We start from the raw sequence: 25,668 nt of genomic DNA, 5'->3' as shown, positions 1-25,668 counted from the left end.
AACATAAAGTTTGAGAGCTGTTTAGATGCAAAGTGGATAAATTAAAAATGTGCATTTTTTATTGGTGTTTAGTATATGAATGAATAAGGGTCTATTTCACAATGTCCGGATAAGTTCCAAATAAGCTATTTGTTACTTATTGGTATGATAAACACTATTGTTGCGCGAAACGCGAAGTATCTTATTCGGAACTTTTATCTTTCGAATAATTTATGTGTTGCATAGCTATTTGGTGTTTCCATACATTGTGAAACAGACCCTAAATATTCTTACAAACTCCGTCATAGAAATTTAAGCAGTGTAATTGCACTCTTTTACTTCTTTCGTCTCTTTCTGTCAAATTGGGTTAAGTATATCTATACTAATATTATAAAGAGGAAAGGTTTGATTTTTTGTTTGTTTGTTTGTTTGTATGAATTGAATAGGCTCCGAAACTACTTGGCAGATTTGAAAAATTCTTTCACTGTTGGAAAGCTACATCATTCCTGAGTGACATAGGCTATATTTCATTTTCAAAAAAATAGGCATCCTTACTAAAATTACGATAACATTAACATTTGTTTATTATTTGATACAATTCTAACAGATGGCGCTGAGTTAAAGGTAGTTTAGTTTAGGTCCGTGTCGTGGTACCAACGTTTCACATAAGTTCTCCTACGGTTTCCCTTGATTAATTTACTACTATGTAATATAACAAAAACCTTAGCCACAGCAACGCTTGGCCGAGTCTGCTAGTATTATATATATTGTAAAACTGTCATAAAAACAGATAGATAGCACTGTAGCTAAATCGTTTTAATTGGACTGATGAGTTAAGCTGTTGATTCTATTAGTTTTTATTACTCAGGTCTATAATGCACGGGCTCTTAGATCACATTTTATAACAAGACAAGACTTGACCGCTTTAAATTTTTTAAAAGTGTTAAGTAAACTTTACTCAACGGTTTATCTTTGTTCGAGGCATAACAAGCGGAAAAGCTTCAAGATTACCGGGAACTTAGCAAAATCGTGAGAAAACTAGAAGCTATTATTTAAGTATGAGAAAAAATATAAGAAAGGGTAGTTGGGTATTAGTGAAAGGTTTTTCTTTATCGGGAAAGTGTTTTATGCGGTATTTTATTACAGTTTACGCCAAAGGAGTTGGGAAACTTTCATGTATTTATGATTATGATTGCTGTGGCTTATACAATGCCTTTGTGAAAAAAAATACAAAAATAATATTTTGTAGGCGCATACTTAGTGTATGAACCTACAAATGAGCCTAACCTAACCTAACCTACTAAATTACAAATGTTACCTTAATTAAGACTATTGAAGCATTACCATGATCATCATCAGCTGAACTCAATATAGATCTTGTTTTGAAAACTCCAGTTTTAAAGAACTTGTATCATGAACACACCTTACATACGGTGTGTATGAGTTGTGCTCGCTTACACACCATACAACACAGCTATAATATATATATATTGAGTTAGGTATTGGTTTACGAGATATATAAAACTATAACAGTGCCCAATCGAAAGTCTCTATTGAGTTTCTTTGGTAGTTTCTTTCATTTTTTAGCACATCATTACAATCATACATCACTTACACATTCAGCAAGGGACTTCTGGAAAGTTCTTACTAACTTTTATTTTATGATTATATCTATTATATATATAACCGTTATTTTAAAATGTGTAGTGTAAACTAAAGCTAGACATCCCTTTTCTAAATAAACTCAAAACTAGCATATCTAATAATGTATCTATCGTGATTGGCATGTTTTATTAAAAAATATAAATATATCAGATAATTATTGTATGCCATTAATTTACTAGTAATATCCTCGCCATATTTAACGCGTATCTCGAACACATAAATAAATCGGATAGTTTGTTCACGGCGATATATTCCGGAGGGTATATTATATGGTCAGTTTTTGCTAGGGGTCGTGTCTTGTCCGCAATTTATTTTATTTTACGAGAGCAACCCACGATAAGTGTCAGACCACGTGACCAAATTTACTGATGTTTTGACACCTAGTATAGTTGACTGTCAAATCTAATCCGCTATTATAAAATCAAAAATTTCTCCTAAACGTTCAAAAGAAAACAGATGATTATATCTAACTATTAAATTGTTTTTTTTTTAATTTGCTTTAGGATGAATAGAAATAAAGATTTAGCAATTGGGCTGAGAATAAACTTTAAAATTAAAAAAAATATATTTCGTCATCATTTCATGATGAATCATTAGACTATTGAAATATTTATTTAACAGGTTTAGATATAACAATTGCAAATTACTGTTGTTAATATTTATTAGGTGTGCGGTAATTGACAAGTGACAATTAATATACTACTATTAATACATATTATTCATTAATTTTACTGTACGAAAAATTTATAGGGAAATATTAAACAGTGTTAAGGTGACTTCGTCAATTAAGTGATGATCAATATTTTGATATACTTTATGAAAAATGATCAGAGTGAATTTTTATGATGCGCCAACACCAACACCTAAATTCGACATCGTAAAGTCTAGGTGGCATCTAGTATTTTTATATTTAGAACACGTGTTTCGTAACAGGACAATGAAACAGTGTGAATGAATAAATATAATTTTGGTGTTTTTAAATCAATTTCATATACGACGGTGATAGTATTTACTAATAATTTATTTATTTAAATAAAATCTTTTTGATTAATTTTAATATTTATCGTTAATCACTACTGCATTTTAGTTATTATTTTTCCATACGCCAAATAAGTATAACTTAATAAATATAAATAATAAAATGTAGTATGACTATAATACCTATTTTCTGTAATTTACTTTACATTATAGTTATCCAAGGTACATTAATTTTATTTCTTAAACTCAAAATTGAAATCTGAACTTGGCTCCCTTTTTATAATTACTTCTTCAAGCAAAGCCTAGGAAAGCTAAAATAGATTTGTAGGGAACAAATAAACTTGTCGGAATCTTAAATACCTCATTTGAAAATAACCTTTTCTATCTTTATACATACTATTTCTCAAGGGCTCTTTGGTATTTGTGGGTATCGTGTGGGCGATTATGGCAAATGGAAAAAGTTGACGTCTTTTATAATAGCGTCGTAACAAAGTTTTTGCGTGTGTTTGGCCTTATCTTTTAAATAATGCTTCATTGGAGTTTCGTTATGTCACCCACAATAGGAAGTGACAAGGCAAAATTTCATAAATTCTTTGTATTGTACTTTTACCATATTTTAGGTGAAGTTGTTGTATCTGTCCCATAAAAGGTCGTTTCGATAACAATCGTGTTCTCATATAGTCACGCTTTGCGTATGTGTAACAAGACTGTAATTAACACACATTATCGTTTGTAAACATGATCAATCTTGGCAGATTTAAAGTTTCTTTTAATATATATTTATTTATATAAAATGTGTCTGTAATGTACAAAAATAAATTCTAAAAGAAAAACATAGGACCTGACAGCAAGTTTTCTAATAATAGAACAAAATTTTTCCGTAACTCAACCCGTGTTATATTTTGATATCACCCGGGACTAAGAGGGTTGATTACGTATTCATAAGCTTCGTCATTAACAAAATATAGCACCTGTTGTCACTTTCATGTCCTTCGTGATATTATTAGAATTAAAACCGGCAACCGTCGCACTGACAAGCGTCTAAGGTTCAGAAATGACAACGCTAAGTGTAATTTAGGCAAAAATTGGATTTTTACATACGGCAGTCATAGTTTACGCTCACAGACGTTTCTAAATCCCCGTGGTTTTACCCGAGCTATCTTAAGACCCGTGCTCTATTTATGTTGAACATGATTCTTGGTTCGTTATGTTGATATAATTATTTAGTATTTATATAGATAACGAAATTTTAAAGAACAATACGTCATACACATACGCTCTGCGTCCTGATAATATGTATGACGTCAGCACGCAACGGCAACTTAAATATGTCTCATTTCCGTAATATTTTTCACTCATGCTCCGCCCCTATTAGCGTAATGTTATATTTACCTCAGTACAGTTTAATTGAGGTAAGCACGTTCCCACAGTTAAACTTTTCTTTTATATTAAATTTATTATTAAAAAGGACTCCTTATAGGAATTTGAGTTAATGTTTTTGAAACAGATTAACATTAATATTTACTATCGTCAGTACGGATTTTACCTATCACCTACCTAATACTTATGTTCGAGTTTGCACTTACAAATTGCAGAAGCCTGTGTGCATTTGGTCACGTTATAATAACCGTAAGGCAGTTTTTGAGTAGTTTGATACCATATAGGGATGTAAAACACTGGTAAGCTTTTATAACAGATACAATGCGACTTGAAAATGATCACACCGTAAAAAGCTGCTTTATGGAGCAACAACTCTCCATCTTAAGTACATCATTATCGGAAAAATAGTGACGTAGGCATGTGAATTGAGTCGCTGTAAGCTCGCGCTAAAAACCTGGAACCTGTTTTTGGGATATTGAGGATACCTCCCTCCCCCCACAAATGAGCCTACGGGACGCCCAAACAGGCCAGTCATCGCAGTACATGGACAACCATGTTAGCCAAAAAACAAATAACAATGTTGTTTATCAAAAAACCTTCAAGTTCTATCGAACCCAACTTTCACGAAAGTATAGCTGGGATTTCACTTCATATAAAACAAATATATTGAGATAACGTATCAGTCCGGTAAATCAAATAGCTGAGTTTCATATAATTTATGGTACAAAACTTTTCATAAAACAACATTTGTGTCAAATAAAAATATAAGCATTATAAAAGTGATTCCTGTTCAAATACGCGTATTTTCCTGTTTTGTAATAACCTAACCTCGCCATATCTTGTTTACTATTGAACTTTTCCCCTACGAGGCGGTAATCACACGGAAATGGCAATACCAAATGGAAATTGCTGATTTTTTCATAATATAATAACCCTTACAGGTGGCGTAATGCGACACGAGGAAACCCGACAAATAGGGACTTTACGTAAACCCTAATGACACTTTAGACTTTTTTGTATTGTAAAATTTTATGCTCTAACATGGAAAACGACTACAGTACAACGTTTATGATACTATCAATTTCTAACGGTTGTACAAACATCTTATATTAAATCTTTAATGTTAGTATAATAATAAACCTAAAGGATGACGCAAATCAGCTACGTATTTTAATTCTCGATGTGTTAACGACTTGTTTCAAGTTGGATTGATGAATTTATGAATTGGATACTTTGAGTACGTTTTAAAATCTCTTCGTGCCTTGTAGCCTAGGTTCTAGAGTTCCAGTTAGAACTGTGTGGGTTGTGTGTTGCCAAGTAAATCATGTAAAAAAAAATTGAAGTAATTTTTAACGTAACCAGTCCACTTTTTAGAAACTTAATACTTTACGTTGATGCATTTAATTTTTGTAATTACACTAAATAAACAAATAAGGTACATGTACTGTAATTTTTATAGTTAAAAACATAGAACTTCATAATATTTAATAGGTTTTTAGGGCAATACGAATGAACTTTAATATTCAGTCAAATATTCAGATTATGTCTAGCCCGTCTTATGATAAGTGAGGTTTGGATCAGCGACGTATGCGAGAAGAGAGCTTTTAGGTTAGGTGTCCAAGATGTAAATTGAAATCGAAAAAAATAAAGTACCTGGACAATATATTGTCTTGTATAAGACACGGCGTTGGTATAGTCAGTTAGTATTGTCAGTTATTTTAGCTTATTTTAAACTTACCTCTTACGTGCTAGCGAAATAATATTTCATTTAATATTAAACTACAATATTAAATTGCAAGTTACCCACGTTATCATTAATTTATATCCGAGTTTCATCACGAACTAATGTACTTTAATAAACGAGAAACTAGAACTTAAAGTTGCATTTCTCCTTTACTTAATAAGTTAAAATTGAAACTTGCAATCCAACGTGCAAACATTGCAACCACTTATTCAGTCACACATCTTGAAATATGTTTTAGCACTTACCGCATATATTTAAAATATTTTTTTCTATTAATTTATTTACACTTCGTTGCAAAGAAATACAAATAACACAATACATAAAAATTACAAGGGATGCAACGGGCGGCGTTATCGCTAACAAGCGATCTCTTCCAGGCAACCCTATTAATTATGCAGGTATAAAAAAAACATTGACGCTAAAACCTTTTAAGTCTGTCCTAAGATTTTTGTATCTGTTCGTTTATCATTTGTTTTTTTCTAAAATAAATGTGGATTAGTAATCTGTGCCTGATATACGCCGTCGCCTTTTTGGGTTATAATATTTTCATTCGCTGTACAAGCGAGTGACCTACGACTTCAGTGTAGTCGTACGCTGAAGGCACTAGGCCTGGCCTTTAGGTTTAAGTTAATCACCATACAGTGCGCGTATGGTGATAAACTTATACCTAATGTCTCTGTGCTTGATGAGTGCCTAGTTGAATGAAAACCTGAAATGATGGAATCATCGGGCCTGAAATATTGAACTATGTTAGATTAATTAATTGTTCTTAGAATAAAGACATCTTTACTTTGCGATTAATATATTAGTGGACCGGTAAACGTATTTCATATTATTATAGTTTGTTTTCTGAATGAATTCTATTGAAATCGCGAAGGTATTCAGACCAATCTTTTCATCGTATATTGAAAGAAAGCTTGCCTTGAGGTCTGGAGGCCCTTTCATGTGAAAACGCGAACTATTTTACAGAAAGTGTGTGAAGTTCACTTTGATTTAGTCGTATTTAGTGCTAGTATGGCTTTCGTTTAAATGTTATCGTTATATTTTGTTTTACATCTGTGTCAAAATTATGTAGAGCCAATTTGTATAATAGTTAAAATGTGACGCCTCATTAAAATTTAATAACCTTGTAACGACAAACATAAATATTTTTTTCAAAGTTGTAACCGCACATATTATATTTTTTGTGTGTAATGTGTGTGTGTGTGTAAAATAACCGGTTATTGTATTTTAAAAAATGACGATAAGAGGTAATTTAACGATTTACGTTTAATAATTACCGTTTTAAACATAATAAACAATTTCTGAAATAATGAATTTGGTTTAGTTCTGTTCCGTTAAAAATGACAGATGTCAAATGTCATCTATTAAATATATATAATAAGCTGTAAAAAGTCAAGTGACGTGTAGCAGTGGGGTATACTGGACTAAACTGGTTTTCAGGCTATATAAGCACGGCGCGCTGTATGGTCGGGCGCACTTCTTCGACGCTCGCACTAGATATAGGACGTTACTATTGTTGTTAAATTTGTGGTTAATTTCGTGTAATTTAATTTGGTTATTTTTAGTAATTTTATTTGTTAATTTCTAACTTCAGTAGTGGGATTCGTTCTCATTTCTGATTAGTTTAAATTAACGCCCACGTGGTTTTATTTTAGTCAGTTTGAAACGCGAGTGTTATACGTTTAATAAAAATAATGGAGGGTAGGCGGTGAACACGTAAAAAATGACGGTGTGCCCGTCTCTGGGCTTGAAGAAACGTTACAGTCGATATTTAACCGTCAACCGACGCAAGCGACTGAGCTATGTCCACCAGTGGTGTCACCACAACAGTGCTCAGCAACACCACCGCGAGGGGATCGGCCCTTTGCACCGACATGCGCAACACCATCGGATTTGCTGCTTTCTTCCTTAAGTGACACTCGTTACCACCTGGTACTGACGGTTCGCACAATGGTACTGAGAACGCTCCGGTGCCAAGTTCAAGCAGCGCATGCGAGTCAAGCACTGATCTGGTACTTAATCAGGTGACCGACAAACTAGTAAGTGCGTTGAGCACAATTCTGGTAAGATCTAACTCCATTTATATTTCTAATTTTGATCCGTCTTTCAAATATTTCGATATATGGTGTGAGCAGGAAGACTGTGCGGTTGTCTAATTATTGGGATGACCGTGAGTGTGTATCTCTGATTGGATACTGTTTGAAAGGGGATGCTAAAGTGTGGCTAAATGAGTGGCTTAGTAATGATCATAGTTGAGAGAATTTAAATAGCTTTTTCCGTAGCGACTTAGCAAATATTTTATTCGACGTAATGACAACAGACTCTGATAGTTATCTCATGTATTGCGTGTTATGAGGAATGAGTGAAAAGTTAATTGTCGCAGTAGTTATTCGGGGTATTAAGGACCCACAAGTTCGCGCCGCCGCGACTTGTGCTAATTTATCATCGGAAGGCTTAGTTAAATTCCTCTCATTATATTCCAAGCCCCTAGAACCGCGCTCTATAATACAAAATCACGTTAAAAGGCCAAATTTGCGAGATAATTTCGGAAAACGAGATAATTTTCAGTCTAATATTAACTGTTCATGTTTCATGTAGGGAAATTGGTCATATACAAATTTTGTGTCCTAAAAAAAAACTAAGTATGAAACCGCACCAGAGACTCAATCTACAAACAATTCAAGTTTAGAAAAAAGGCAGTTTTCTAATATCAAAATTATTTGCACATTTTGTAAGAAGGTAGGACATAAAACGGAGGACTGTTTTGTTCGACAGCGTTCCGAGTCGAGCGGTAGGCTAAATTAGTTATAGTTTACCGCCCTTATAAAATGTCGTGTGATGAAAAATTACGCGTTAGAGATATCATAAAAGATGTGTTAAATCAATAAATAATTAGAGATAGAGATTTGTAAAGAAAAAAAGCGATTCAGATAGGCTTTGTGTCGACTTTAAACTTAAAACTCAAAGACAGTTAAAATACCCGCTTCCGTTAATTGAGGACCATATTGTTTGGCTAGGTAAAGCTACCTATTATATTTACCTTGATATGGCTACTGGCTTTCACCAGATAAAATTAAATAAAAAAATCGACACCACTCCCGAGATTCGTAACACCTGAGGGTCATTATGAGTAAATACGTTACGATTTTACATAGATTAGGCAGAGCCCTTGTGTGTTGTAATTGTGTATATGACGTATTATTACCTAGTAAAACAATAGAAGAGGGTTTAGGTACATTACATGATGTGTCAGAGATGGGGGTAAGGGTAAGGGACCCAGGCAGGCTTTTTCATTAATTAAAAAAAAAATGTAACTTTCAGACTACGGAGATCGAGTATCTATGCCGAGTCATTAGCAATGGTCAAGATATGAAGACATCGTGCATTGCGAGGTTGACTCGCAAGGGTGTGCATTTCAATGGCGGCGATTTTGCATTTGTGCCAAGCTGTTGGTAAGCTAGACTCCTGTATGCGCGGACCATATGTGGTTTTAGCGACGTTGTCGCAGGACAGATATGAACTAAAATTAGTCGCTGGTTCTTATGGTAAAGCTGCCGCGGAATACATGTTGCCCTGGCGCGGGGAATGGACCCCTGATGTGTGTGCCGCATTCTTTGAGAGTAAGTAATTTTTACTTGCCTTTTCAAAACTTATGTATGTTGATAAATGTTTGTGAAAACTGTCATTTTATTAGAACTGCTTATCATATAGGTAGTAACTATTTTGGTAAAGACCTGCGGGAGTCTTGTGTGATAGTAATGGAGTCGCTCTTACTATCAAAAGCAATGGAGTCGCTCTTGCTTAGTGTGATGTACAGTAATGGAGTCGCTCTTACTGTTAAAGCAATGGAGTCGCTCTTGCTTAGTGTGATGTACAGTAATGGAGTCGCTCTTACTGTTGATAGCAATGGAGACGCTCTTGCTATGTAAAAAAAAAATAAAAAAAAAAATGAACTAATGTTGTGTCGAAAGTAATGGATGCGCTCTTACTTTCGATGAAGTTATGTTAATTTAACGTTATAATAACAAAAATGATGTAATTTTTAGGTGGCGCAGATGATGACGATAGTCCTTCACCACAACCACCGCACGTGATACAAGAGTCATCAGCAGGTCAAGTTTCAACATGCCAACCTGCCTATCATCACACGGGCGAGGACGCACCGTCGTCAGGAGAGGCCGAATAAGCTGTAAAAAGTCAAGTGACGTGTAGCAGTGGGGTATACTGGACTAAACTGGTTTTCAGGCTATATAAGCACGGCGCGCTGTATGGTCGGGCGCACTTCTTCGACGCTCGCACTAGATATAGGACGTTACTATTGTTGTTAAATTTGTGGTTAATTTCGTGTAATTTAATTTGGTTATTTTTAGTAATTTTATTTGTTAATTTCTAACTATATATATATAAACATATATGTAACCTCCAATGCTAACTTGACTAACATTCAACATGTTTTTAAAGAACATTATGATTGTATGACATCCCGTTGTCTTATCTTCTTCAAAGATATAAATACAATCAAAGAAAGCAATATCACAGCATACAAAGCAAAAAGAAATTGGATAAAATACAAATGAGTTTCGCAAGAGCTTTACTTGATATAACTTTACTGATTAAAGCGTATAAAAACTCAGTCATTGCCCCGGTTATCTTGTTAGTGATACAATGCTCGCAACTAACAAGAGGAAATTTTTCACTCCACCACAGAGGATACTGTGGTTAGGGTTGCCAATTGCCACTTATTTCGCTGTTCTTTGGTCAATCAATAAATATCTAATATATCAATAAAGATTCAAAAAAAAAATGTTTGTCGTTAAAAGAGTAAGATTACTGGATTTTTTTGCATGGGCCTTTTGAGGGCATTACATGAGTCGTGGTAAGAAAAAGCATCGCTGTAGAATTATTTGATTTTTTTACGTAAATCATATTTTATTTATTTATTTACATAAATACATTTATTATCCTTTCAGACATGTATGTACTTCTGTTCATGTTCTTATTTTCTACCTTTGTTTATTCATTAGTTTTATTCATTATGACACACTTATAAATTATGTAAACATAATTCATAAATGTGTACACAGACAGTAGAAAGAATTAATTTTTAAATATTAAATTAATAAATAAATTTAGAAATGTGAAATGATATATTTCACATTTCAAAATAAATATATTAAATGCGTTATGTAACTCAATAAGAGCCCTGAGACACGTGGATATAAAAGTACACACAATAAAATGGTTCAAAAAATATATTTTTTTAATTATTCATGCAAAACAGTCTTTATAAAAACAAACAACGTACAAAAATCCAAACAACGGATCGTGACAACCCTAAAGTCGGTTTATATAGGTCAGGAGGCAGGTTTTAACTTTATTGTATGAATTATCACACGTATGGAATGTATAAAGTCCATTAAGCTGATGGTTCAGACTTTCAGAGTGCACTTATAAATCGGTTAGAACTAAGTATCTTTTAATTTTTATTATTATGCATTGAAAATAATGATATATATTATTATTTATTCTAATGTATTCTTAAAAGCAACGTCAAAATACATCTTCTTTAAGTTTAAAGATGCTACTAAACTTTTTAAACTATTATGTAACGAAATGCGTTATTTATGTTTCAAATGTTTCGTTATAATGTGTCACTAAACGGAAAGCGGGTTTTTTATCCAAATCAGTCTCTAGGCCTTCACTTTTCATTTTATACAAAACCTGAAAAATAATCTAAGATAATTACGCTCGCTTCTGCCATTTTGGCAGTTGTAACGTCAAATATACAATCCCAATTCCCTTGCCGCAATTGACACAGTGACGTCTGTGTTGATCTCTAAAATGAAAGTGCACCAAAAAATACCAATGAGTACAAGGAACTTCTAAACGCTAGTGTGGAAATTTTATTAGGAAACTTCTTAGTAAGTACCAGTTAAATGATATTCATATAACGAATTAAAAGTCTAGTGCTTTAATATCAAGAAAAATAAGGATGCCTTTTGATTTGACATTTTACTGATCACGAACGAAATTTTGTTATTTAAAAATAATAACCATATATTTAACAAAATGCCATTTGGGGTTTGGTAATGATGCACTCATGAGCGTAATTCTGCAACAATTGGCATAAGCTTAAAATGTGTGTATGTACTAGTAGTAATGTACTATAGTATGTACTACTAGTAATGTACGTACTTTTTACGTACTTAATTATAAAATAGAATCAGATTTATATACACTATAGGTCTCGAATACAGAAAACGAGATACATGCACAAACTCGGATTTCTTAAGCCTCTTCACCCTTAGCCAAGCCTTAAGCCATTATATGAATAATTAAGTTTACATAGACGGAGCAAATTAGGACCGTAATATCTCTAATACATAAGAAAAATAGCGATCATTCCGTAAATTTATACAAGAAAAGTCCCGATCACAAATACCAATTTTCAGCTAATTAAAAGTGATCGTGGAGGTCAACGCCCTAAGACCCTTGAATGGCTTGGAAAATATTGTTAAAACTCCTTTAAATCACGAAGAAATGTAAACAAACCCTTCTTAGGTTAAGGTTGAAAATATATTTTTGTAAGATTTACTTTCAATACTAATAAAGCTTAAGTTTTTGAGCTCTATATTCCTAAAGATGTAAAATAATAAAAGACAATATTTTAAGAAGTTTTGATAAATAAAAAACAAAACTTAATATTCTTTATATTATAGAGAACTTTCTTTGGTATTACAATTTGTATATAAAAGAGTTTTTTATCAGTAAAATAGCATTACGGGAAAACAATTCTCACTAAGATTCGATAATATACAGGTTTGATCGAGTACGCACAACTCTTAAGCTTACAATGAAATCATTCAGAGAGTTTTTATGCGTAAAGAAATCATGGAATATTACGGTCTAGCCTAATTTAAGACTAATAAGTAATTTAAGTCTAACCTAATTGGCTAAAAGGATTTTTAACATAAGAAAGTATCCAATAACACTACTTATAGTCTTTATTAAATCGAGAGAGTGTTTTATTATAATACCTCTTTTGGGTTGTTTTAGAGAGAGGTCTATGTATATATACATAATCCGGACAGCGGTCCGGTGGGAGACAAAAACCGCAAACCTCCAACCAAAAATAGAAAAGAGAAAGAGCAAGAAGGAAAATAAAAACCTAACAAAAACATAACAAAGAAAGAACAAAAGAACAAAAATCATTACCACGAGACGAGTGGCAAGAGTGATGTGGAACAGAGTGGTATGAAGGTATGAATGGAAAAGGTTGGTGGAGGCCGTTGCCGACTGCCAAACGGATTTGCAAAAAACCAGCAAGATACAAATATTAAAATAGTTTTTCCTTAACTTTCTAATACTTAGTTAATGTAATCTATGTTTATATGTATACCTAAAAAAATGATCCGAATAAAAGGCTATATTAATATTATAAAACCTCTTATTCATTGCTTCAGAATCCGTGAATTAATTGAATTTAAATTCAAGTAATATTGGCTTTCAGAGACGATAATCTTAAAAGAGTGTAATTTGCGCCTGCGGTCCCTTTGAAGCTACAATTGAAAACCAATATAATTTGTTGAATTGTTTTTCTATTTCTTTGATCTTTTTACAGATGTAGAATTTATGCAAATCTTCTTTTATTGATTTAAGTGAATTTAAGCGGGTACTAGTGATGGAAAAGAAATTCGAAATGTTCTTACAGAAGTTTTAATTAATTAATTGTATTGAATGTTGTCTACTATATAATAAATACGTTTATTATGGAATCACTTATATATTATGGACAGACAGGTATCACTTAATCCACGTCATTAAATTTGCTCGTGTAGGTATCCCTGAAAAAGAAGACAGAGCGTATAGGCCCAGAACAAAAGCCTTTTTTAAAAAGCAAATCATCAAACAATACTTATTTTAAAACAAATCTATCTAAGTCCCAGGCTAACTTTATAGTAAGCCCTTTTTAAGTAATAGTTGTATTAAGGTAATTTTATACAATAACAGATCCTGGCACAGTTGACGTTGAAATGTTTTAGTTTTAATTTGAATACGATTAATATATATAAATAAATATGTTTTAAATTGTATAATAACAGTAATAAAGGTAACTTCTTTGTTTTTTTTCTTATTCACCGAATAACACTTAAGGATTGACGACGAAACATAAAATGACATTAAACTAGTCCGGTTTATCGCATTTTTTTCGCAGAAATCGAGATATCTTCTTTTAATTAACGAATTAACCAAATATATGCCGCAGCCATGGAGTATCACTGGGAAGGTATACGCCATTGAACCTATACATATTGATAACTAATTGTTTTAAAACAAATATTTATATTAAAGGAAATCCTATAACGAGTCACGCATCACTACACCAATTATGTTCGGTAACTGATTATTATGTCCAATGATCGATATGACCAATGTATCAATTTAAATTTCGAATACAAATATATTTTATGAAAATTTACTGTAATTATTATTTGAAATGTTTAAATTATTGGAAAACAGAACAAATAATTCGTTTTAAACAAAAGTAAACATAAGCCATTGGCTGGTACAAAACGTAAACTTAATAATGGACTTTTTTTAATGTTTTGTTTATTACCTTTACTGGTATACTAGTATTGAACACAATTTACATTATGTACATAGTACGATATTAATTTCAATCACTCACTCAGCGACACTCTTCCTATAGACAACCGTCACCCACAATGGTTGCGTAGTTCGCCATTACGAAAAAGCATTTTATGTGTAGGTACATAAACAGCTGATGCACACAAAAAATCTCTTAAATACCAAGTTGTGAAGCAATCTATAAAAGTCAGTTTGTTGTAAGAATATTGTAAAGCCTTGTGTTGCATTGCAGTGTTGCATTGGAACAAGCAAACAGTAAGTAGTTCGTAGTTTCTATTACTTAACCTAAGCGAACCTGACTCTAACCAAAGCGTAAAATACAGAATTATTAGCGAAATACAGTACGTATCAGTGAAATATTTAGTTGGCAATTTGCTAATGAAGCGGCTACTATGGTGAACCGATAGCACTTGAATGTGGTTCCTATTTGGCATTGAATATTGATTTAACTTTTGTGTGTCGTGGTCGACTGACTACATTAGTCATTAGAATTCAAGCAGCTTATTAGTGCGTTTGGTGTGATAAAGACTTAAGATATTTTACACTGTATATATGCGATGTATAGATATGTAGTTATGACAAATGTTAAAATGGAAAAATATATTATGTATTATGACGTATGTGCAGCTGTTACGTTTGAGATTTGTGGTGGTTCTAAGATGGTGCGACAGCTGCTAAAGCTGTCCTTTAAATCGCCAAAAACAGGGCTTCGTAAAAGAAATAATCAGCATTAAGTAAAACAGTCAGACTTTGGGTCTAACAACTCCAATGATTAGGGACCGCCAGTTTATTGCAATTTTAAGCAGTATAATAATACATATATAAAAAAGGCAAATTTAAATTTTACATTCGAGTTATGAAATTAGTTCTATCTCTATATTTCATATATTTAATAATCTAATTATATTCAGCTCCCATTTTTTTTTTATTTTACTGCCATAGTTTCCTAAAGGCGCAGAATAATAAATTACCTGTGCAGTAACGCGTGTTTAGTGCTTGTAAAGTTTAGAAGTATTCGCTTTGAAATTACGGTAACATTATATGGTTAAGATAGTATCTTATTTGTTACCATGATAAATTTGATTTGCAGTGGAGAATGGTAATTAACGTCAACGTTTTAAAACTTCGTGGCTGTTTCGAAATTTCTGAATTTTCAATCTGTTATGCTCCTACATTAGATTTTTGGCGTTAGGTTATCTGAGTTGAGAAGGGATTTACTAAAGCGAGCCAAGTTAATTTGAATTTATGCTGTCATTTTATGTTCTGAAGACGTACTTTATCATTGTTCACGTAATTTTGTATGATTTAGGAGGCACTTAAACGGTTTTAGTGTGTGCGTCGGGAAATATTCTAAGCTTGTTTTATAATATCGCTTTTTATTAGCAAAACTTACCTGTTGACACTAAGCTTACAAATGAGGAGGTCTAATGGTTCGTCGGAAATCGTTAGCTCTTTGCATTGAAAAATATATTTTATTTCTAAACGAAACGCGCCCCGAAGGTTTCTGGTATATAATATATCCACATACAATGATCATTGAGTAGGCTTCGTATAGTGAACCAAACCAAGCCAGTACGTGCTCCCAAAAGCACTGATCCGTATAACAATAGCACTTCAATTAACATCGACTACCCTCGAACATTAGGTGAATTTAGAAACGGTACGCTTGAATTATTACTGAAATGGACTGTATGAAGATTTAAGTTCGGGTTAGTTCTCTTATTGATAAAACTATGGCCTCAAATATTTATTAAATGTTTTGCTAGCTTGTATGCGAAAAATTTGTATTACTTTTTTCACACGATTAAGGTGTTTGAATGCGAAACTATTTAGGCATACCGTGGCAGCTGCATGGCAAAAAATGTAAAATATTGTAAGATCAAATACAAATATAAAAAGGGGTTGGATCAAACGGTTTTTGACTTGTTTGGTGGGTAGTTGACCTCGCTCTACTTTTTTTACTTAAATTTGGAGCAATTATTGGAGTGATTTTTTTAGAACAGTTTAGGGGGCAAACGGGCAGGAGGCTCACCTGATGTTAAGTGATGTCCAAATAAATTAAAATCTTTGATTGAAGCTAAGTGTCAACAGTCTTCTATGCTTTTTTTGGCAATGGAATTTTTATGTTGCTCTGGAGGGCTTTGCTGTGCTGTTCCGGCTTTTTTGGCAGCCGGAGTTGGCTCTTCTTGCACAAATGCCCTGTGAGACGCACTGGTTGGCCAACCGCCTAAAGGGCAAACTCCTGAAGGGCAGCGTCTTTAATACTTTAGAACAAAAGCTTTTTATGTATAGATATATTTGTAAGGTTACGTTACATCTAGCCTTAATTAAATATGAAATCAACCAGTATATAACTAGTCACTACAAATATCCAAAAAAAAAAACACATTGATAATAGTGTAATTCTTTGTCTATAAACAAGTAGTACCTTGGTTTGAAGAATTTCTCGGAATATACAGTCGGTATGCGTCCATTGTTAAAAAACGATATATTTCCCATCGAGGCATACTTGGGATACCAGACGATTGTATGGTGGATAAAATATAATCTAACAGGGTTCATGGAGTTAACTTTGTGTTTTACTTTATAAATTTATTACAAACTCCTGCTGAATTTATCACGTATCCATTTAAACTCTTTCTAGGTATTTACTACTATAATATATATATATATATATAAATGTAATGTAATAATATGTATATATATATATATATCTTATTACATTACATTTGTATTAATAAATACATAAAAAAATAGTTTCGATGAGTTTGCTTATATTTAATTTATAAGCTTATATACACAAGAACACTTATATACGTAATATTGTTATGACAGGGAAACGAAAGGGAATGCTTCGTTGGTTTGGCCGTTGTGGTGGTGGTGGTAGACCGGATGAATGAGGAGGAGTTAACAAGTACGATATTGCTGTGGCAACCGTGGATTATGGAGTCGTTGTCTGAGACGCCTGGACCACATCCAGGAGTACTAAATATTGGAAGGGATAAGTTAAAAATTGGCTGGCAGGCATAGCTGGTGAGTGTCATGAAAGTAGTTAAGTGAGAGATGTATGTCAGAATAGCAAGAACCATGGTCTTCGACCCTTTGCGAAAATGGCGTGTTTATTTTATTAAATGCCGCAAAACAGTCTTAGGTAAATGCGATTATCGGATACGACACAAAATGTGTGTCAATGTTTAGGTTCAGTATCTAAGTGACTCATTTTATTTACTCAACACTGGAAGTCCCTACATACGCTCTATAAATATCCGAGTTCATAACAATATATTTTATTGGTCATAAATAAAGCCAGTATGAAATACTTAGCAATTATCTTTATTGCTGTGTTGTTTGTGTCAGTTGCCGCAACTGAATCAGGTTAGTTTAATAATGATAATTATTTGATACAAAACAAATGTTTGTACGTTTTTAATTGAAATCGTGTTAAGTTTACTTAGGGCATAATTTATTTTTATAGTTGATTTAAGATAACTCTTTTCTCTCTTAACGATTGTATCCACGGATAATAAATAAAATTCCTGCCTAGGTAAGGAACCTCACGGAGTAAAGGACCAGTGTATGTGATCTGAAATATTAATAAATAAAATATTAAATACACAATAATAAAAAAAAACACTTTTTATATTTTTGCCAAGTTCTTTGCCGTCACAAGTGTTGGCTAAGTGGTTTCAGAGTGCGATTTACCTCTTTAAGGTCGTAGGATCGATCGTTAGGATATCGGCATGCCTTATTTCCAAAAAAGGCGACTAATGGCTGATCACGTACAGAAAAAATAACATATTTAATTTTCTTTGTCTGATACTCAATCTCTGTCAAAAGTCTTGTCTTTTGTTTCTCAAACGATATATTTTATCTTGTATTTTTTCAGGTTGGCAACAAGCAGAGTCTATGCCGAGACATCTACGCGTTAAAAGATCTTTTTGCAAAACGAATAAAGAATGCCATGACTTTTGCACAATACTACTTGCGTATAAAAAGGGAACCTGTCATCTCATTTGCTTTTGTTCATAATGTTGTGTTCAAAGAGAAATAAATGAAAATGCAATTGTTTTATTAGTTTTCACTATAAATTTAATTAAAATAAATAAACAGTAACAAAACAGTAACATTGTTTCTTTATTGCTATTTTCATTCTATCACGAAATGTTAGCATCGCATAAAAGAAATCAAAAAAGCAGATTTCTCTCTTACTAATATCAAAAGAAAGTTCCACTATTTCTTGAATTCTGAATTATCGTGATTAAAAATAGCCTCCCCCCCTTAATAATACAGACCCCTTTTGTAAAGTACTTTCTTAACGGCTACCATAGCCAACCACTTTCCTACTAGTTCATATAACATGTAGCTACGGATAGTAGGCCTATTGTTTAAGTTTGAAGGTCATCAATTCTTTACGATAATCTTTAACCTTAATAAATAAAATATAATAAAAAATGCAATTTATGTCCCAATAAGCCCGAATTTTGGACATAGACAATATACTACATATAATAAACAAGTTTCAATGTTTTTTGTTGTTTGGGTGGTCATAAAAACATATAACTGACAAAAAACTGAGAAGTAATCCCTCAAGGGCAAACTCTTGTTTCTTACTGCTAAAAAAATCAGCAGGTAGTTAGCAAATTCCAATACAAGACAAGGAGAGACCAGTTGTTCCGACGAATAATTTGACAAGTAATAAGACATATTGTTAGTAATTACATAAAATAATAATTATACTATAATAGGGATACCCACCCATATATTATTTTCTTACAAATTCCAGTGAGGTTGTTAAAATATTTTTTTAATAATTTTTGTAATAAAGAACTCATTATGGATGTTAAAAGTGTGTTTTATTTAATCTTTTTGAATTTGTTAATCACGCCAATTTTGTAAATTTTAGATGGTAATTGATTAAATAATAGATTATATATTAATAGAGCCTAAATATTTCGAACTTAAACTATTTGTAATAAAATAGTTTGTAATTTTATATGCTTCCCGACGAACTTCGTATCGCCTAATAGTCAATTAATGCCGTGTTACAGATTAGGTGTAACTTAATATATGATTTTATGAATACAAAGTTTAATTTTATCTTAATATTTAGATTAAGTTGTAGGGAACTGTATGTTTGAAAATAACTTAACACAAAAAGAAATAACACACGCATAAATATTGACAACCAATATATTTGACAATCCTTTTTCATTGCTATTATATACTACTATGATCATGATTTTTTTAATTTTTTAATTATTTTTATTATTATAGTAAGTTAGTAAGTAAGTTAAGAAAATTTTAATAACTTGTTATGATTACAAATAATCATTGTTATTGACATTGTGATATTGTTGACCCTAGCGACGTAAAGAAAAATACTTTCACATTATATTACAAACGAAAAAGTATAAAATAATAAAATTATTAAATACTTTTAATTTCAGCTTTGGACGACGATGCGCGACTCATCTCTGAGTTAGGTTTAAAACGCGGCTGTGCACAAATTGAATTTTAATGTTAAAATTTAACACTTAGCGAGTGTGTATGTTTGTAAGGAAAACATCGTGAGGAAAACTGGCATAGCTTAGACCCTAAATCGACGGCGTGTTACAGAAGGCTAATCACCTACTTGTCTATTAGAGAAACCAGACGATAATGTTATAAAAATCTAAGGCCCAGACCCAGAAGTATTTTTTAACTTTAATATTATTAAATTTATCACAAACTAATCTGATATGAACCAGCACAACTAGGCTTCGCCCCTGAAAGCGGCTGTGAAGCTTTTTTACTAACGAAAAATTTGATGTCTTGTCTCTTAATTCAATTCTCTTAATTTGATGTGTGTACTCGCTTCTTATCTTTATAACATGTTTTACATTAATTATGCTTGAATGAGAAAACCAAAACTTTTTCTCTAAGCTCATCCAACAAAAGAGCGGGTATTCTTGTCAGATTGTTTGTGCTATACAAGTAAAACAAAACAAAGGGCCACCTGCTATGAATGTGAAGAAAGCAACAATACGGCTCATAATCGCTCTTAATGATAGATCGTGTGAAGGCAGCCGTGCCTTTGTCTGCGATGAAAAAATACCTTTCATTGTAATGATGATATCGAGCGGAAGATTATGAAACTATTTGCACAATGCCACTGCTGAGCACTTTTACAGTAAACATGTCGCTGACATTGAAACATACTTCTATTTTCAATTAGAATGTAAATAATCAAATGCGTTGAATATGCCTAAAAATTTATTAAACAAAGAATTAACATAAGATTTAAAATTTAAATTAATTAGTTAACGTCGACAGATGCACAATAGTTGCGCGTTGCAGCTGCCTGTGCGCCATCCCAGACTTCTGCACACAGATTGACACAACGCGGCCGTGCAGATTCGTTGACGAGCGCCGTTTAACATCTCCATTGGTTCCATAGCATCTGCTGCCAGTTCTGGTATCTCGACATCCGGACTTTCTATAGAGTATAGAGCAAAAATATATGAAACATACATAAATTATGCAGATTTGTCGATCATAAAGATGTTCTTTTTTCTAAGACAAGCAATGGTATATATTTACAATTTTATATTAATTCATTTTTTATTAAATTCGGACTTTAAAACTCTATAATAAAGCGCGTGGACAGTATTAGACTCTAATAAAATTTTGTTCCCAGTGGTCAATAATATGTTGATATATATATGATATAACTTAAATTTACTTACCAATAGGTGAAGCCCGTGTGATGCAGACGAGGGCAACCAAGATTGCAACGAGTAAAACCTTCATGTTTATTTATTAATTTATTTTCATAAACCTCAAACACTTGTTAAGAATATGATTGTTAGCTTACAATCGTCATATTTATATGTAATTTAAGTAGGTGTCCTGAAATCTAATCAAAGATCAGATACGATAATAGGGATTATTATTATCTTCAGGGAAGAACCTAATAAAGTTGCAGTAACAGTCTTTGTTTCTTAGCTTTGTTAAAAATCTACCGTAGTCTTTAGACTATATTGTAGAATATTTAAAATACAAATGTTTGTAAGAAGCTGTTTTCTTGCTTTTTTCAAGTAAATTTTAATGGTGACCTTGATCCCGATTTTTAGTTCTATCAATTATTATCTTTTTTACAGGCTAGACTTAGATAGGTTGCTATTCGCGTTTAGCGGTGAATGCTATTTATAAACTACATATTTATATTACACAATACATATAATGGATCAAATAAGTTTTGGACGTGAGCGTGGGAGGATAAAAGAGTTATTTTTAGCAAAAGAATTAAATATTGTCAACAAGTACGGTATAAAATTAGCAAAAAGATAAAATAAAATTATTCTTCTTGCGTTTCAATTTTTTATAGAATATGGGGCAAATGGGCAGGAGGCTCACCAGATACCGCTGCCCACAGGCAGGCTCTATGCTAGAGGGCTCACGAGTGCGTTGCCGGCCTTTTAAGAATTGGTACGCCCTTATCTTGAAGGACCCTAAATTTTATTATAAAAAAGAGACTGGATTACTTGACATACATGACTAGATCATATTTATACAACAAAAACCAGGCGTTACAACCTTTTTAGGTCTGGACTTCAGATTTCTATATCATTTGTCCCATTATTTTCAATAATTTTAACACAGTATTGTAAATCAAATAAATTGTACTTGTATAATAATTACAAAAATTTCGCTTGCCTAACTACTGAGTGTGATTTCATCAGAATTAACACATACGGTGGGCATCATTTTCAAAGGCTAATAATATTTAATCTCAACAGTGTAATGTTTTATTCTGGACGAAAAACTGTAATAATACAAGACGCATTTTACTACATTGAATTTGTTCCGGTGAGAAAGAGCTGGTATTTCGCTCTACGAATTAGTATGGTAACATAGCGAGAAAATGCTGCCAGCGTTGTAGGCACCATAGGGACCAATTTATTATATAGGTTAATATTGTAAGTAATGTAGAGCAGTGTTGGCCTAGTGGCTCCAATGTGCGACTATCATCCCTGAGGTCGAGCCCGGCTGTGCACCAATGGACTTCCTTTCTATGTGCGCATTTAACATTTGCTCGAACGGTGACGAAAAACATCGTAAGGAAACCGACATGTCTTGGAACCCCTGATCACCTACTTGCCTATTAGATTTAATAAAAAAATTGATCATGAAACAGATTCAGAAATCTGAGGCCAAGAACTAAATAGGTTGTAGTGCCACTGATTTATTTTATTGTAATTATATTTTACGTCCAAATTACATCGTTTATGCAAATATAAAAAAATAAAAGTGATTTTAAGTTATATAAAAAAGTGACATCCTATATCTATCTTTATTTAATTAACATTATACATAAAAATATATCTAATAGCTAACCTTAAAATTTAATTATTAAAAGAAGTCCCTTTAGGCAAGGTTCCGAAGATACTGGCAGCGTTCCCCCTTTGAATAGCTAGACTAATTCTTTGTTATAATTAATTTTTCCAATATCTTAGATACAATATCATACATTGTCATTATTTTTTATCTCGTTCTCAGATTTCTGTACCGGATTCCTGATGATTTTTCCTTTAAGCAAGAAGCAAGCGAGAGTGTTTCAGTGTATCTGTGCTTGAAACACCTAGTTGACTTTTCGATATAAGTCATATCCTTTATCTTACGTGCCTTACGACAGAAAGTGCATATCGCACGCATCCCGAGGATTTTAAGCCTTTAGTTATAAAATATATTAAATTATTAGTTTAAGTAGGAAAGCATCCCAATAAGACTTGAAACACCTCATTTATATTAATTAATTAAAAATAACACCTACTAATGTGCTAAAGAGGGACTTTGGAGTTTACGAATGAATATTTGTGACGTGTTAAATGCGCCTAGACAGTAAGTCATTTGCTTCACAGTTCGGAATCGAACCTATGACCTCAGGGAAGAGAGTCGCACGCTGAAGCCGCTAGGTTTACAATGTTCTTGCTCTGCTCAAACTTACATACTACTTATACTTAGATAAAATAATACAAACACATACTTTGACTCTTAAATTCAAGTCAAGCAAGCAAGTTCTCTGATAAAGTCTTAGATTATATTTTGCTTTGTTTACTATATACGGACTTTTATTACAGGTGATATGATAAGATTGTCGCAAAAATAGATTTTATAATCATTAATACGATAAGGTTGTAAATCCCCGAAACTGACGAATTTGCTTTCGAAGATAAAATAAAATCTATGTCACAAGTTCTTAATTTTATGCTACTTTTATCTGAATTTGTTTGCTACCATATGTTTACAATATAGGCAAGTTTTAATTTATTCTGTTAGCTTTAGAAACACGTATAGTAATTTTTAATAAACCAGTGACAACAACACGGACAAATTGATTTTTTTGCTGGTCCACTAGCAACTCTCTCATGTCTGATTTAAGCCGATTCCTACACGATGTGTTTTTTCAGTGAGTTTACGAGGTGAGCCTTCCACGCCCAAGTCACTAGACAAACACTTATTTGATCCACACAATATATATAGTTGTACTAGCTGCCCCCGCGAACTTCGCTTCTCCTATAAAGGCCAGCCTACGTTTTTCATACCAACATTCAACATTTTGCTATGCCACTCCAGAACATTTTTAGGTTTTTCTGTGATTTTTTTCTTCATAAACCTCAGAGTTCAAGTTATAGGTTCTTACCTAACAAATAAAACATAAGGGTTCATCGTATTTGCAGCCAGGGATATATTTAAAATAAAAATTAATGTGATTTTAAATTTATAATTAATTAATAAAATGTACAAGTAAATATCAAACAAAACAGGTAAATTTTATTTTTAATATATTAATATATATATTTCAGTATATAATTACCAGTAGTAAAGAATTGTAGTAATACTAGTCAGTTTTCCAAGTACATAATTGATTTTATTTAACATCCAAAGTGACATAGATGATGTGTTATGCAGTGGTATTTCGTTTAATCCGTATTTGCAGCTTCATAACATAAAATTATTTAAAAATAAATGAATGAGAATAGACCACCAAAAGCTTTTCTCTAAATTCTTGCTTTCTATACAGAGATAAGTGAGAATATGAGCATCAATAAGTCCATAATAGATTGGGATGAAAAATACCTTTAATTGTCATGATGTCGAGCCAACAATGATCAAATTATTAACACAATGCAAGTTGTAGCCACAGGTATTACATAATATGTCCATATTTATGATAATTTATATAAAAATTAAATTTTACGTGCCCTTGACTATGAAGTGTTTAACATCACGTATTTTTGCAATGAGGGATTATATTAGTTTGAAAAAGCGTTTAATAGGTTCAAATATTTATGAATAAAATAATTAACATAAGACTTATGATCTATCTTATTTAAATTAATGAGTTAACGTCTGCAGATGCACAATAGTTGCGCGTTGCAGCTGCCTGTGCGCCATCCCAGACTTCTGCACACAGATTGACACAACGCGGCCGTGCAGATTCGTTGACGAGCGCCGTTTAACATCTCCATTGGTTCCATAGCATCTGCTGCCAGTTCTGGTATCTCTACATCCTGACTTTCTATAGGTAAAAAGAAATATCATCTATCTATATGTAATATATCAATATCCTTAAAATCGAATTAAAATTAATAATTTATTACTTTTTGAAAACATTTATGAAGTGAAGTCGTTAAATGGTTTGTTAAGCAAACAATGGATTATTTCTACAACTTTTTATATATTTAGAAACTTTATAAATGCTTTGTTAACAGTATTAGACATATTTTTATAATAATGCCAATACTATATAATATGTATAACGTAAATTTACTAACCAATAGGTGAAGCCTGTGCGATGCAGATGAGGGCGGCAAAGATTGCAACGATTAAAACCTTCATGTTTTTTAATTTAATTTAATCAGTCCCGAACACTTGTTAAGAATATGATTGTTAGCTTACAAGCGTCGTATTTATATGTCATTTAAGTAGGTTTCCTGAAATCTAATCAAAGATCAGACTCGATAATAGGTATTATTATTATCTTCAGGGAAGAACCTAACAAAGTTGCAGTAACAATTTTTGTTTTATTTTCTTTGTTATTATTCGACCGTAGCCTGTAGACGTAATAAGGTAGAATAGAAAAATATATGAAACCCTTAGAGGCACCATGTACATTTTAATGGTGATCTCGTTCCCAATTTTAAGTTTACGTCCAACTACGCGTGGTCAAATAAAAAAAAAGGTCGCTTGGCCATGTAATGACCACTTATACCTAAGTTATCATTACA

General features: G+C 32.4%; 1 protein-coding gene and 2 long non-coding RNA genes across 3 annotated transcripts; 1 reads left to right on the top strand and 2 right to left on the bottom strand.

The window, feature by feature from the left end:
• The first annotated feature begins 17,623 nt into the window (after positions 1-17,623).
• Positions 17,624-18,465, top strand: LOC123689961. The gene is made up of 2 exons (XR_006750809.1): positions 17,624-17,773; positions 18,285-18,465. It is a non-coding gene; the product is annotated as an uncharacterized LOC123689961 (long non-coding RNA).
• Positions 18,466-20,637: 2,172 nt separating this feature from the next.
• LOC110996247 lies at positions 20,638-21,272 on the bottom strand. The gene is made up of 2 exons (XM_022263825.2): positions 21,124-21,272; positions 20,638-20,873 (listed from the first exon to the last, which is right to left on the bottom strand). The coding sequence occupies exons 1-2, from the start codon at positions 21,185-21,187 to the stop codon at positions 20,698-20,700; spliced, it is 240 nt and encodes a 79-aa protein (XP_022119517.1). The 5' UTR covers positions 21,188-21,272; the 3' UTR covers positions 20,638-20,697.
• A 3,225-nt stretch (positions 21,273-24,497) lies between these two features.
• Positions 24,498-25,440, bottom strand: LOC123689102. The gene is made up of 2 exons (XR_006750820.1): positions 25,216-25,440; positions 24,498-24,959 (listed from the first exon to the last, which is right to left on the bottom strand). It is a non-coding gene; the product is annotated as an uncharacterized LOC123689102 (long non-coding RNA).
• Between the last annotated feature and the right edge of the window lie 228 nt (positions 25,441-25,668).

This window comes from Pieris rapae, chromosome 18 (genome assembly GCF_905147795.1).
Source record: "Pieris rapae chromosome 18, ilPieRapa1.1, whole genome shotgun sequence".
Classification (NCBI taxonomy): Eukaryota; Metazoa; Arthropoda; class Insecta; order Lepidoptera; family Pieridae; genus Pieris; species Pieris rapae.
The sequence above is the reverse complement of the archived record's forward strand: the minus strand, read 5'-3'. Positions and strand labels throughout refer to the sequence as shown.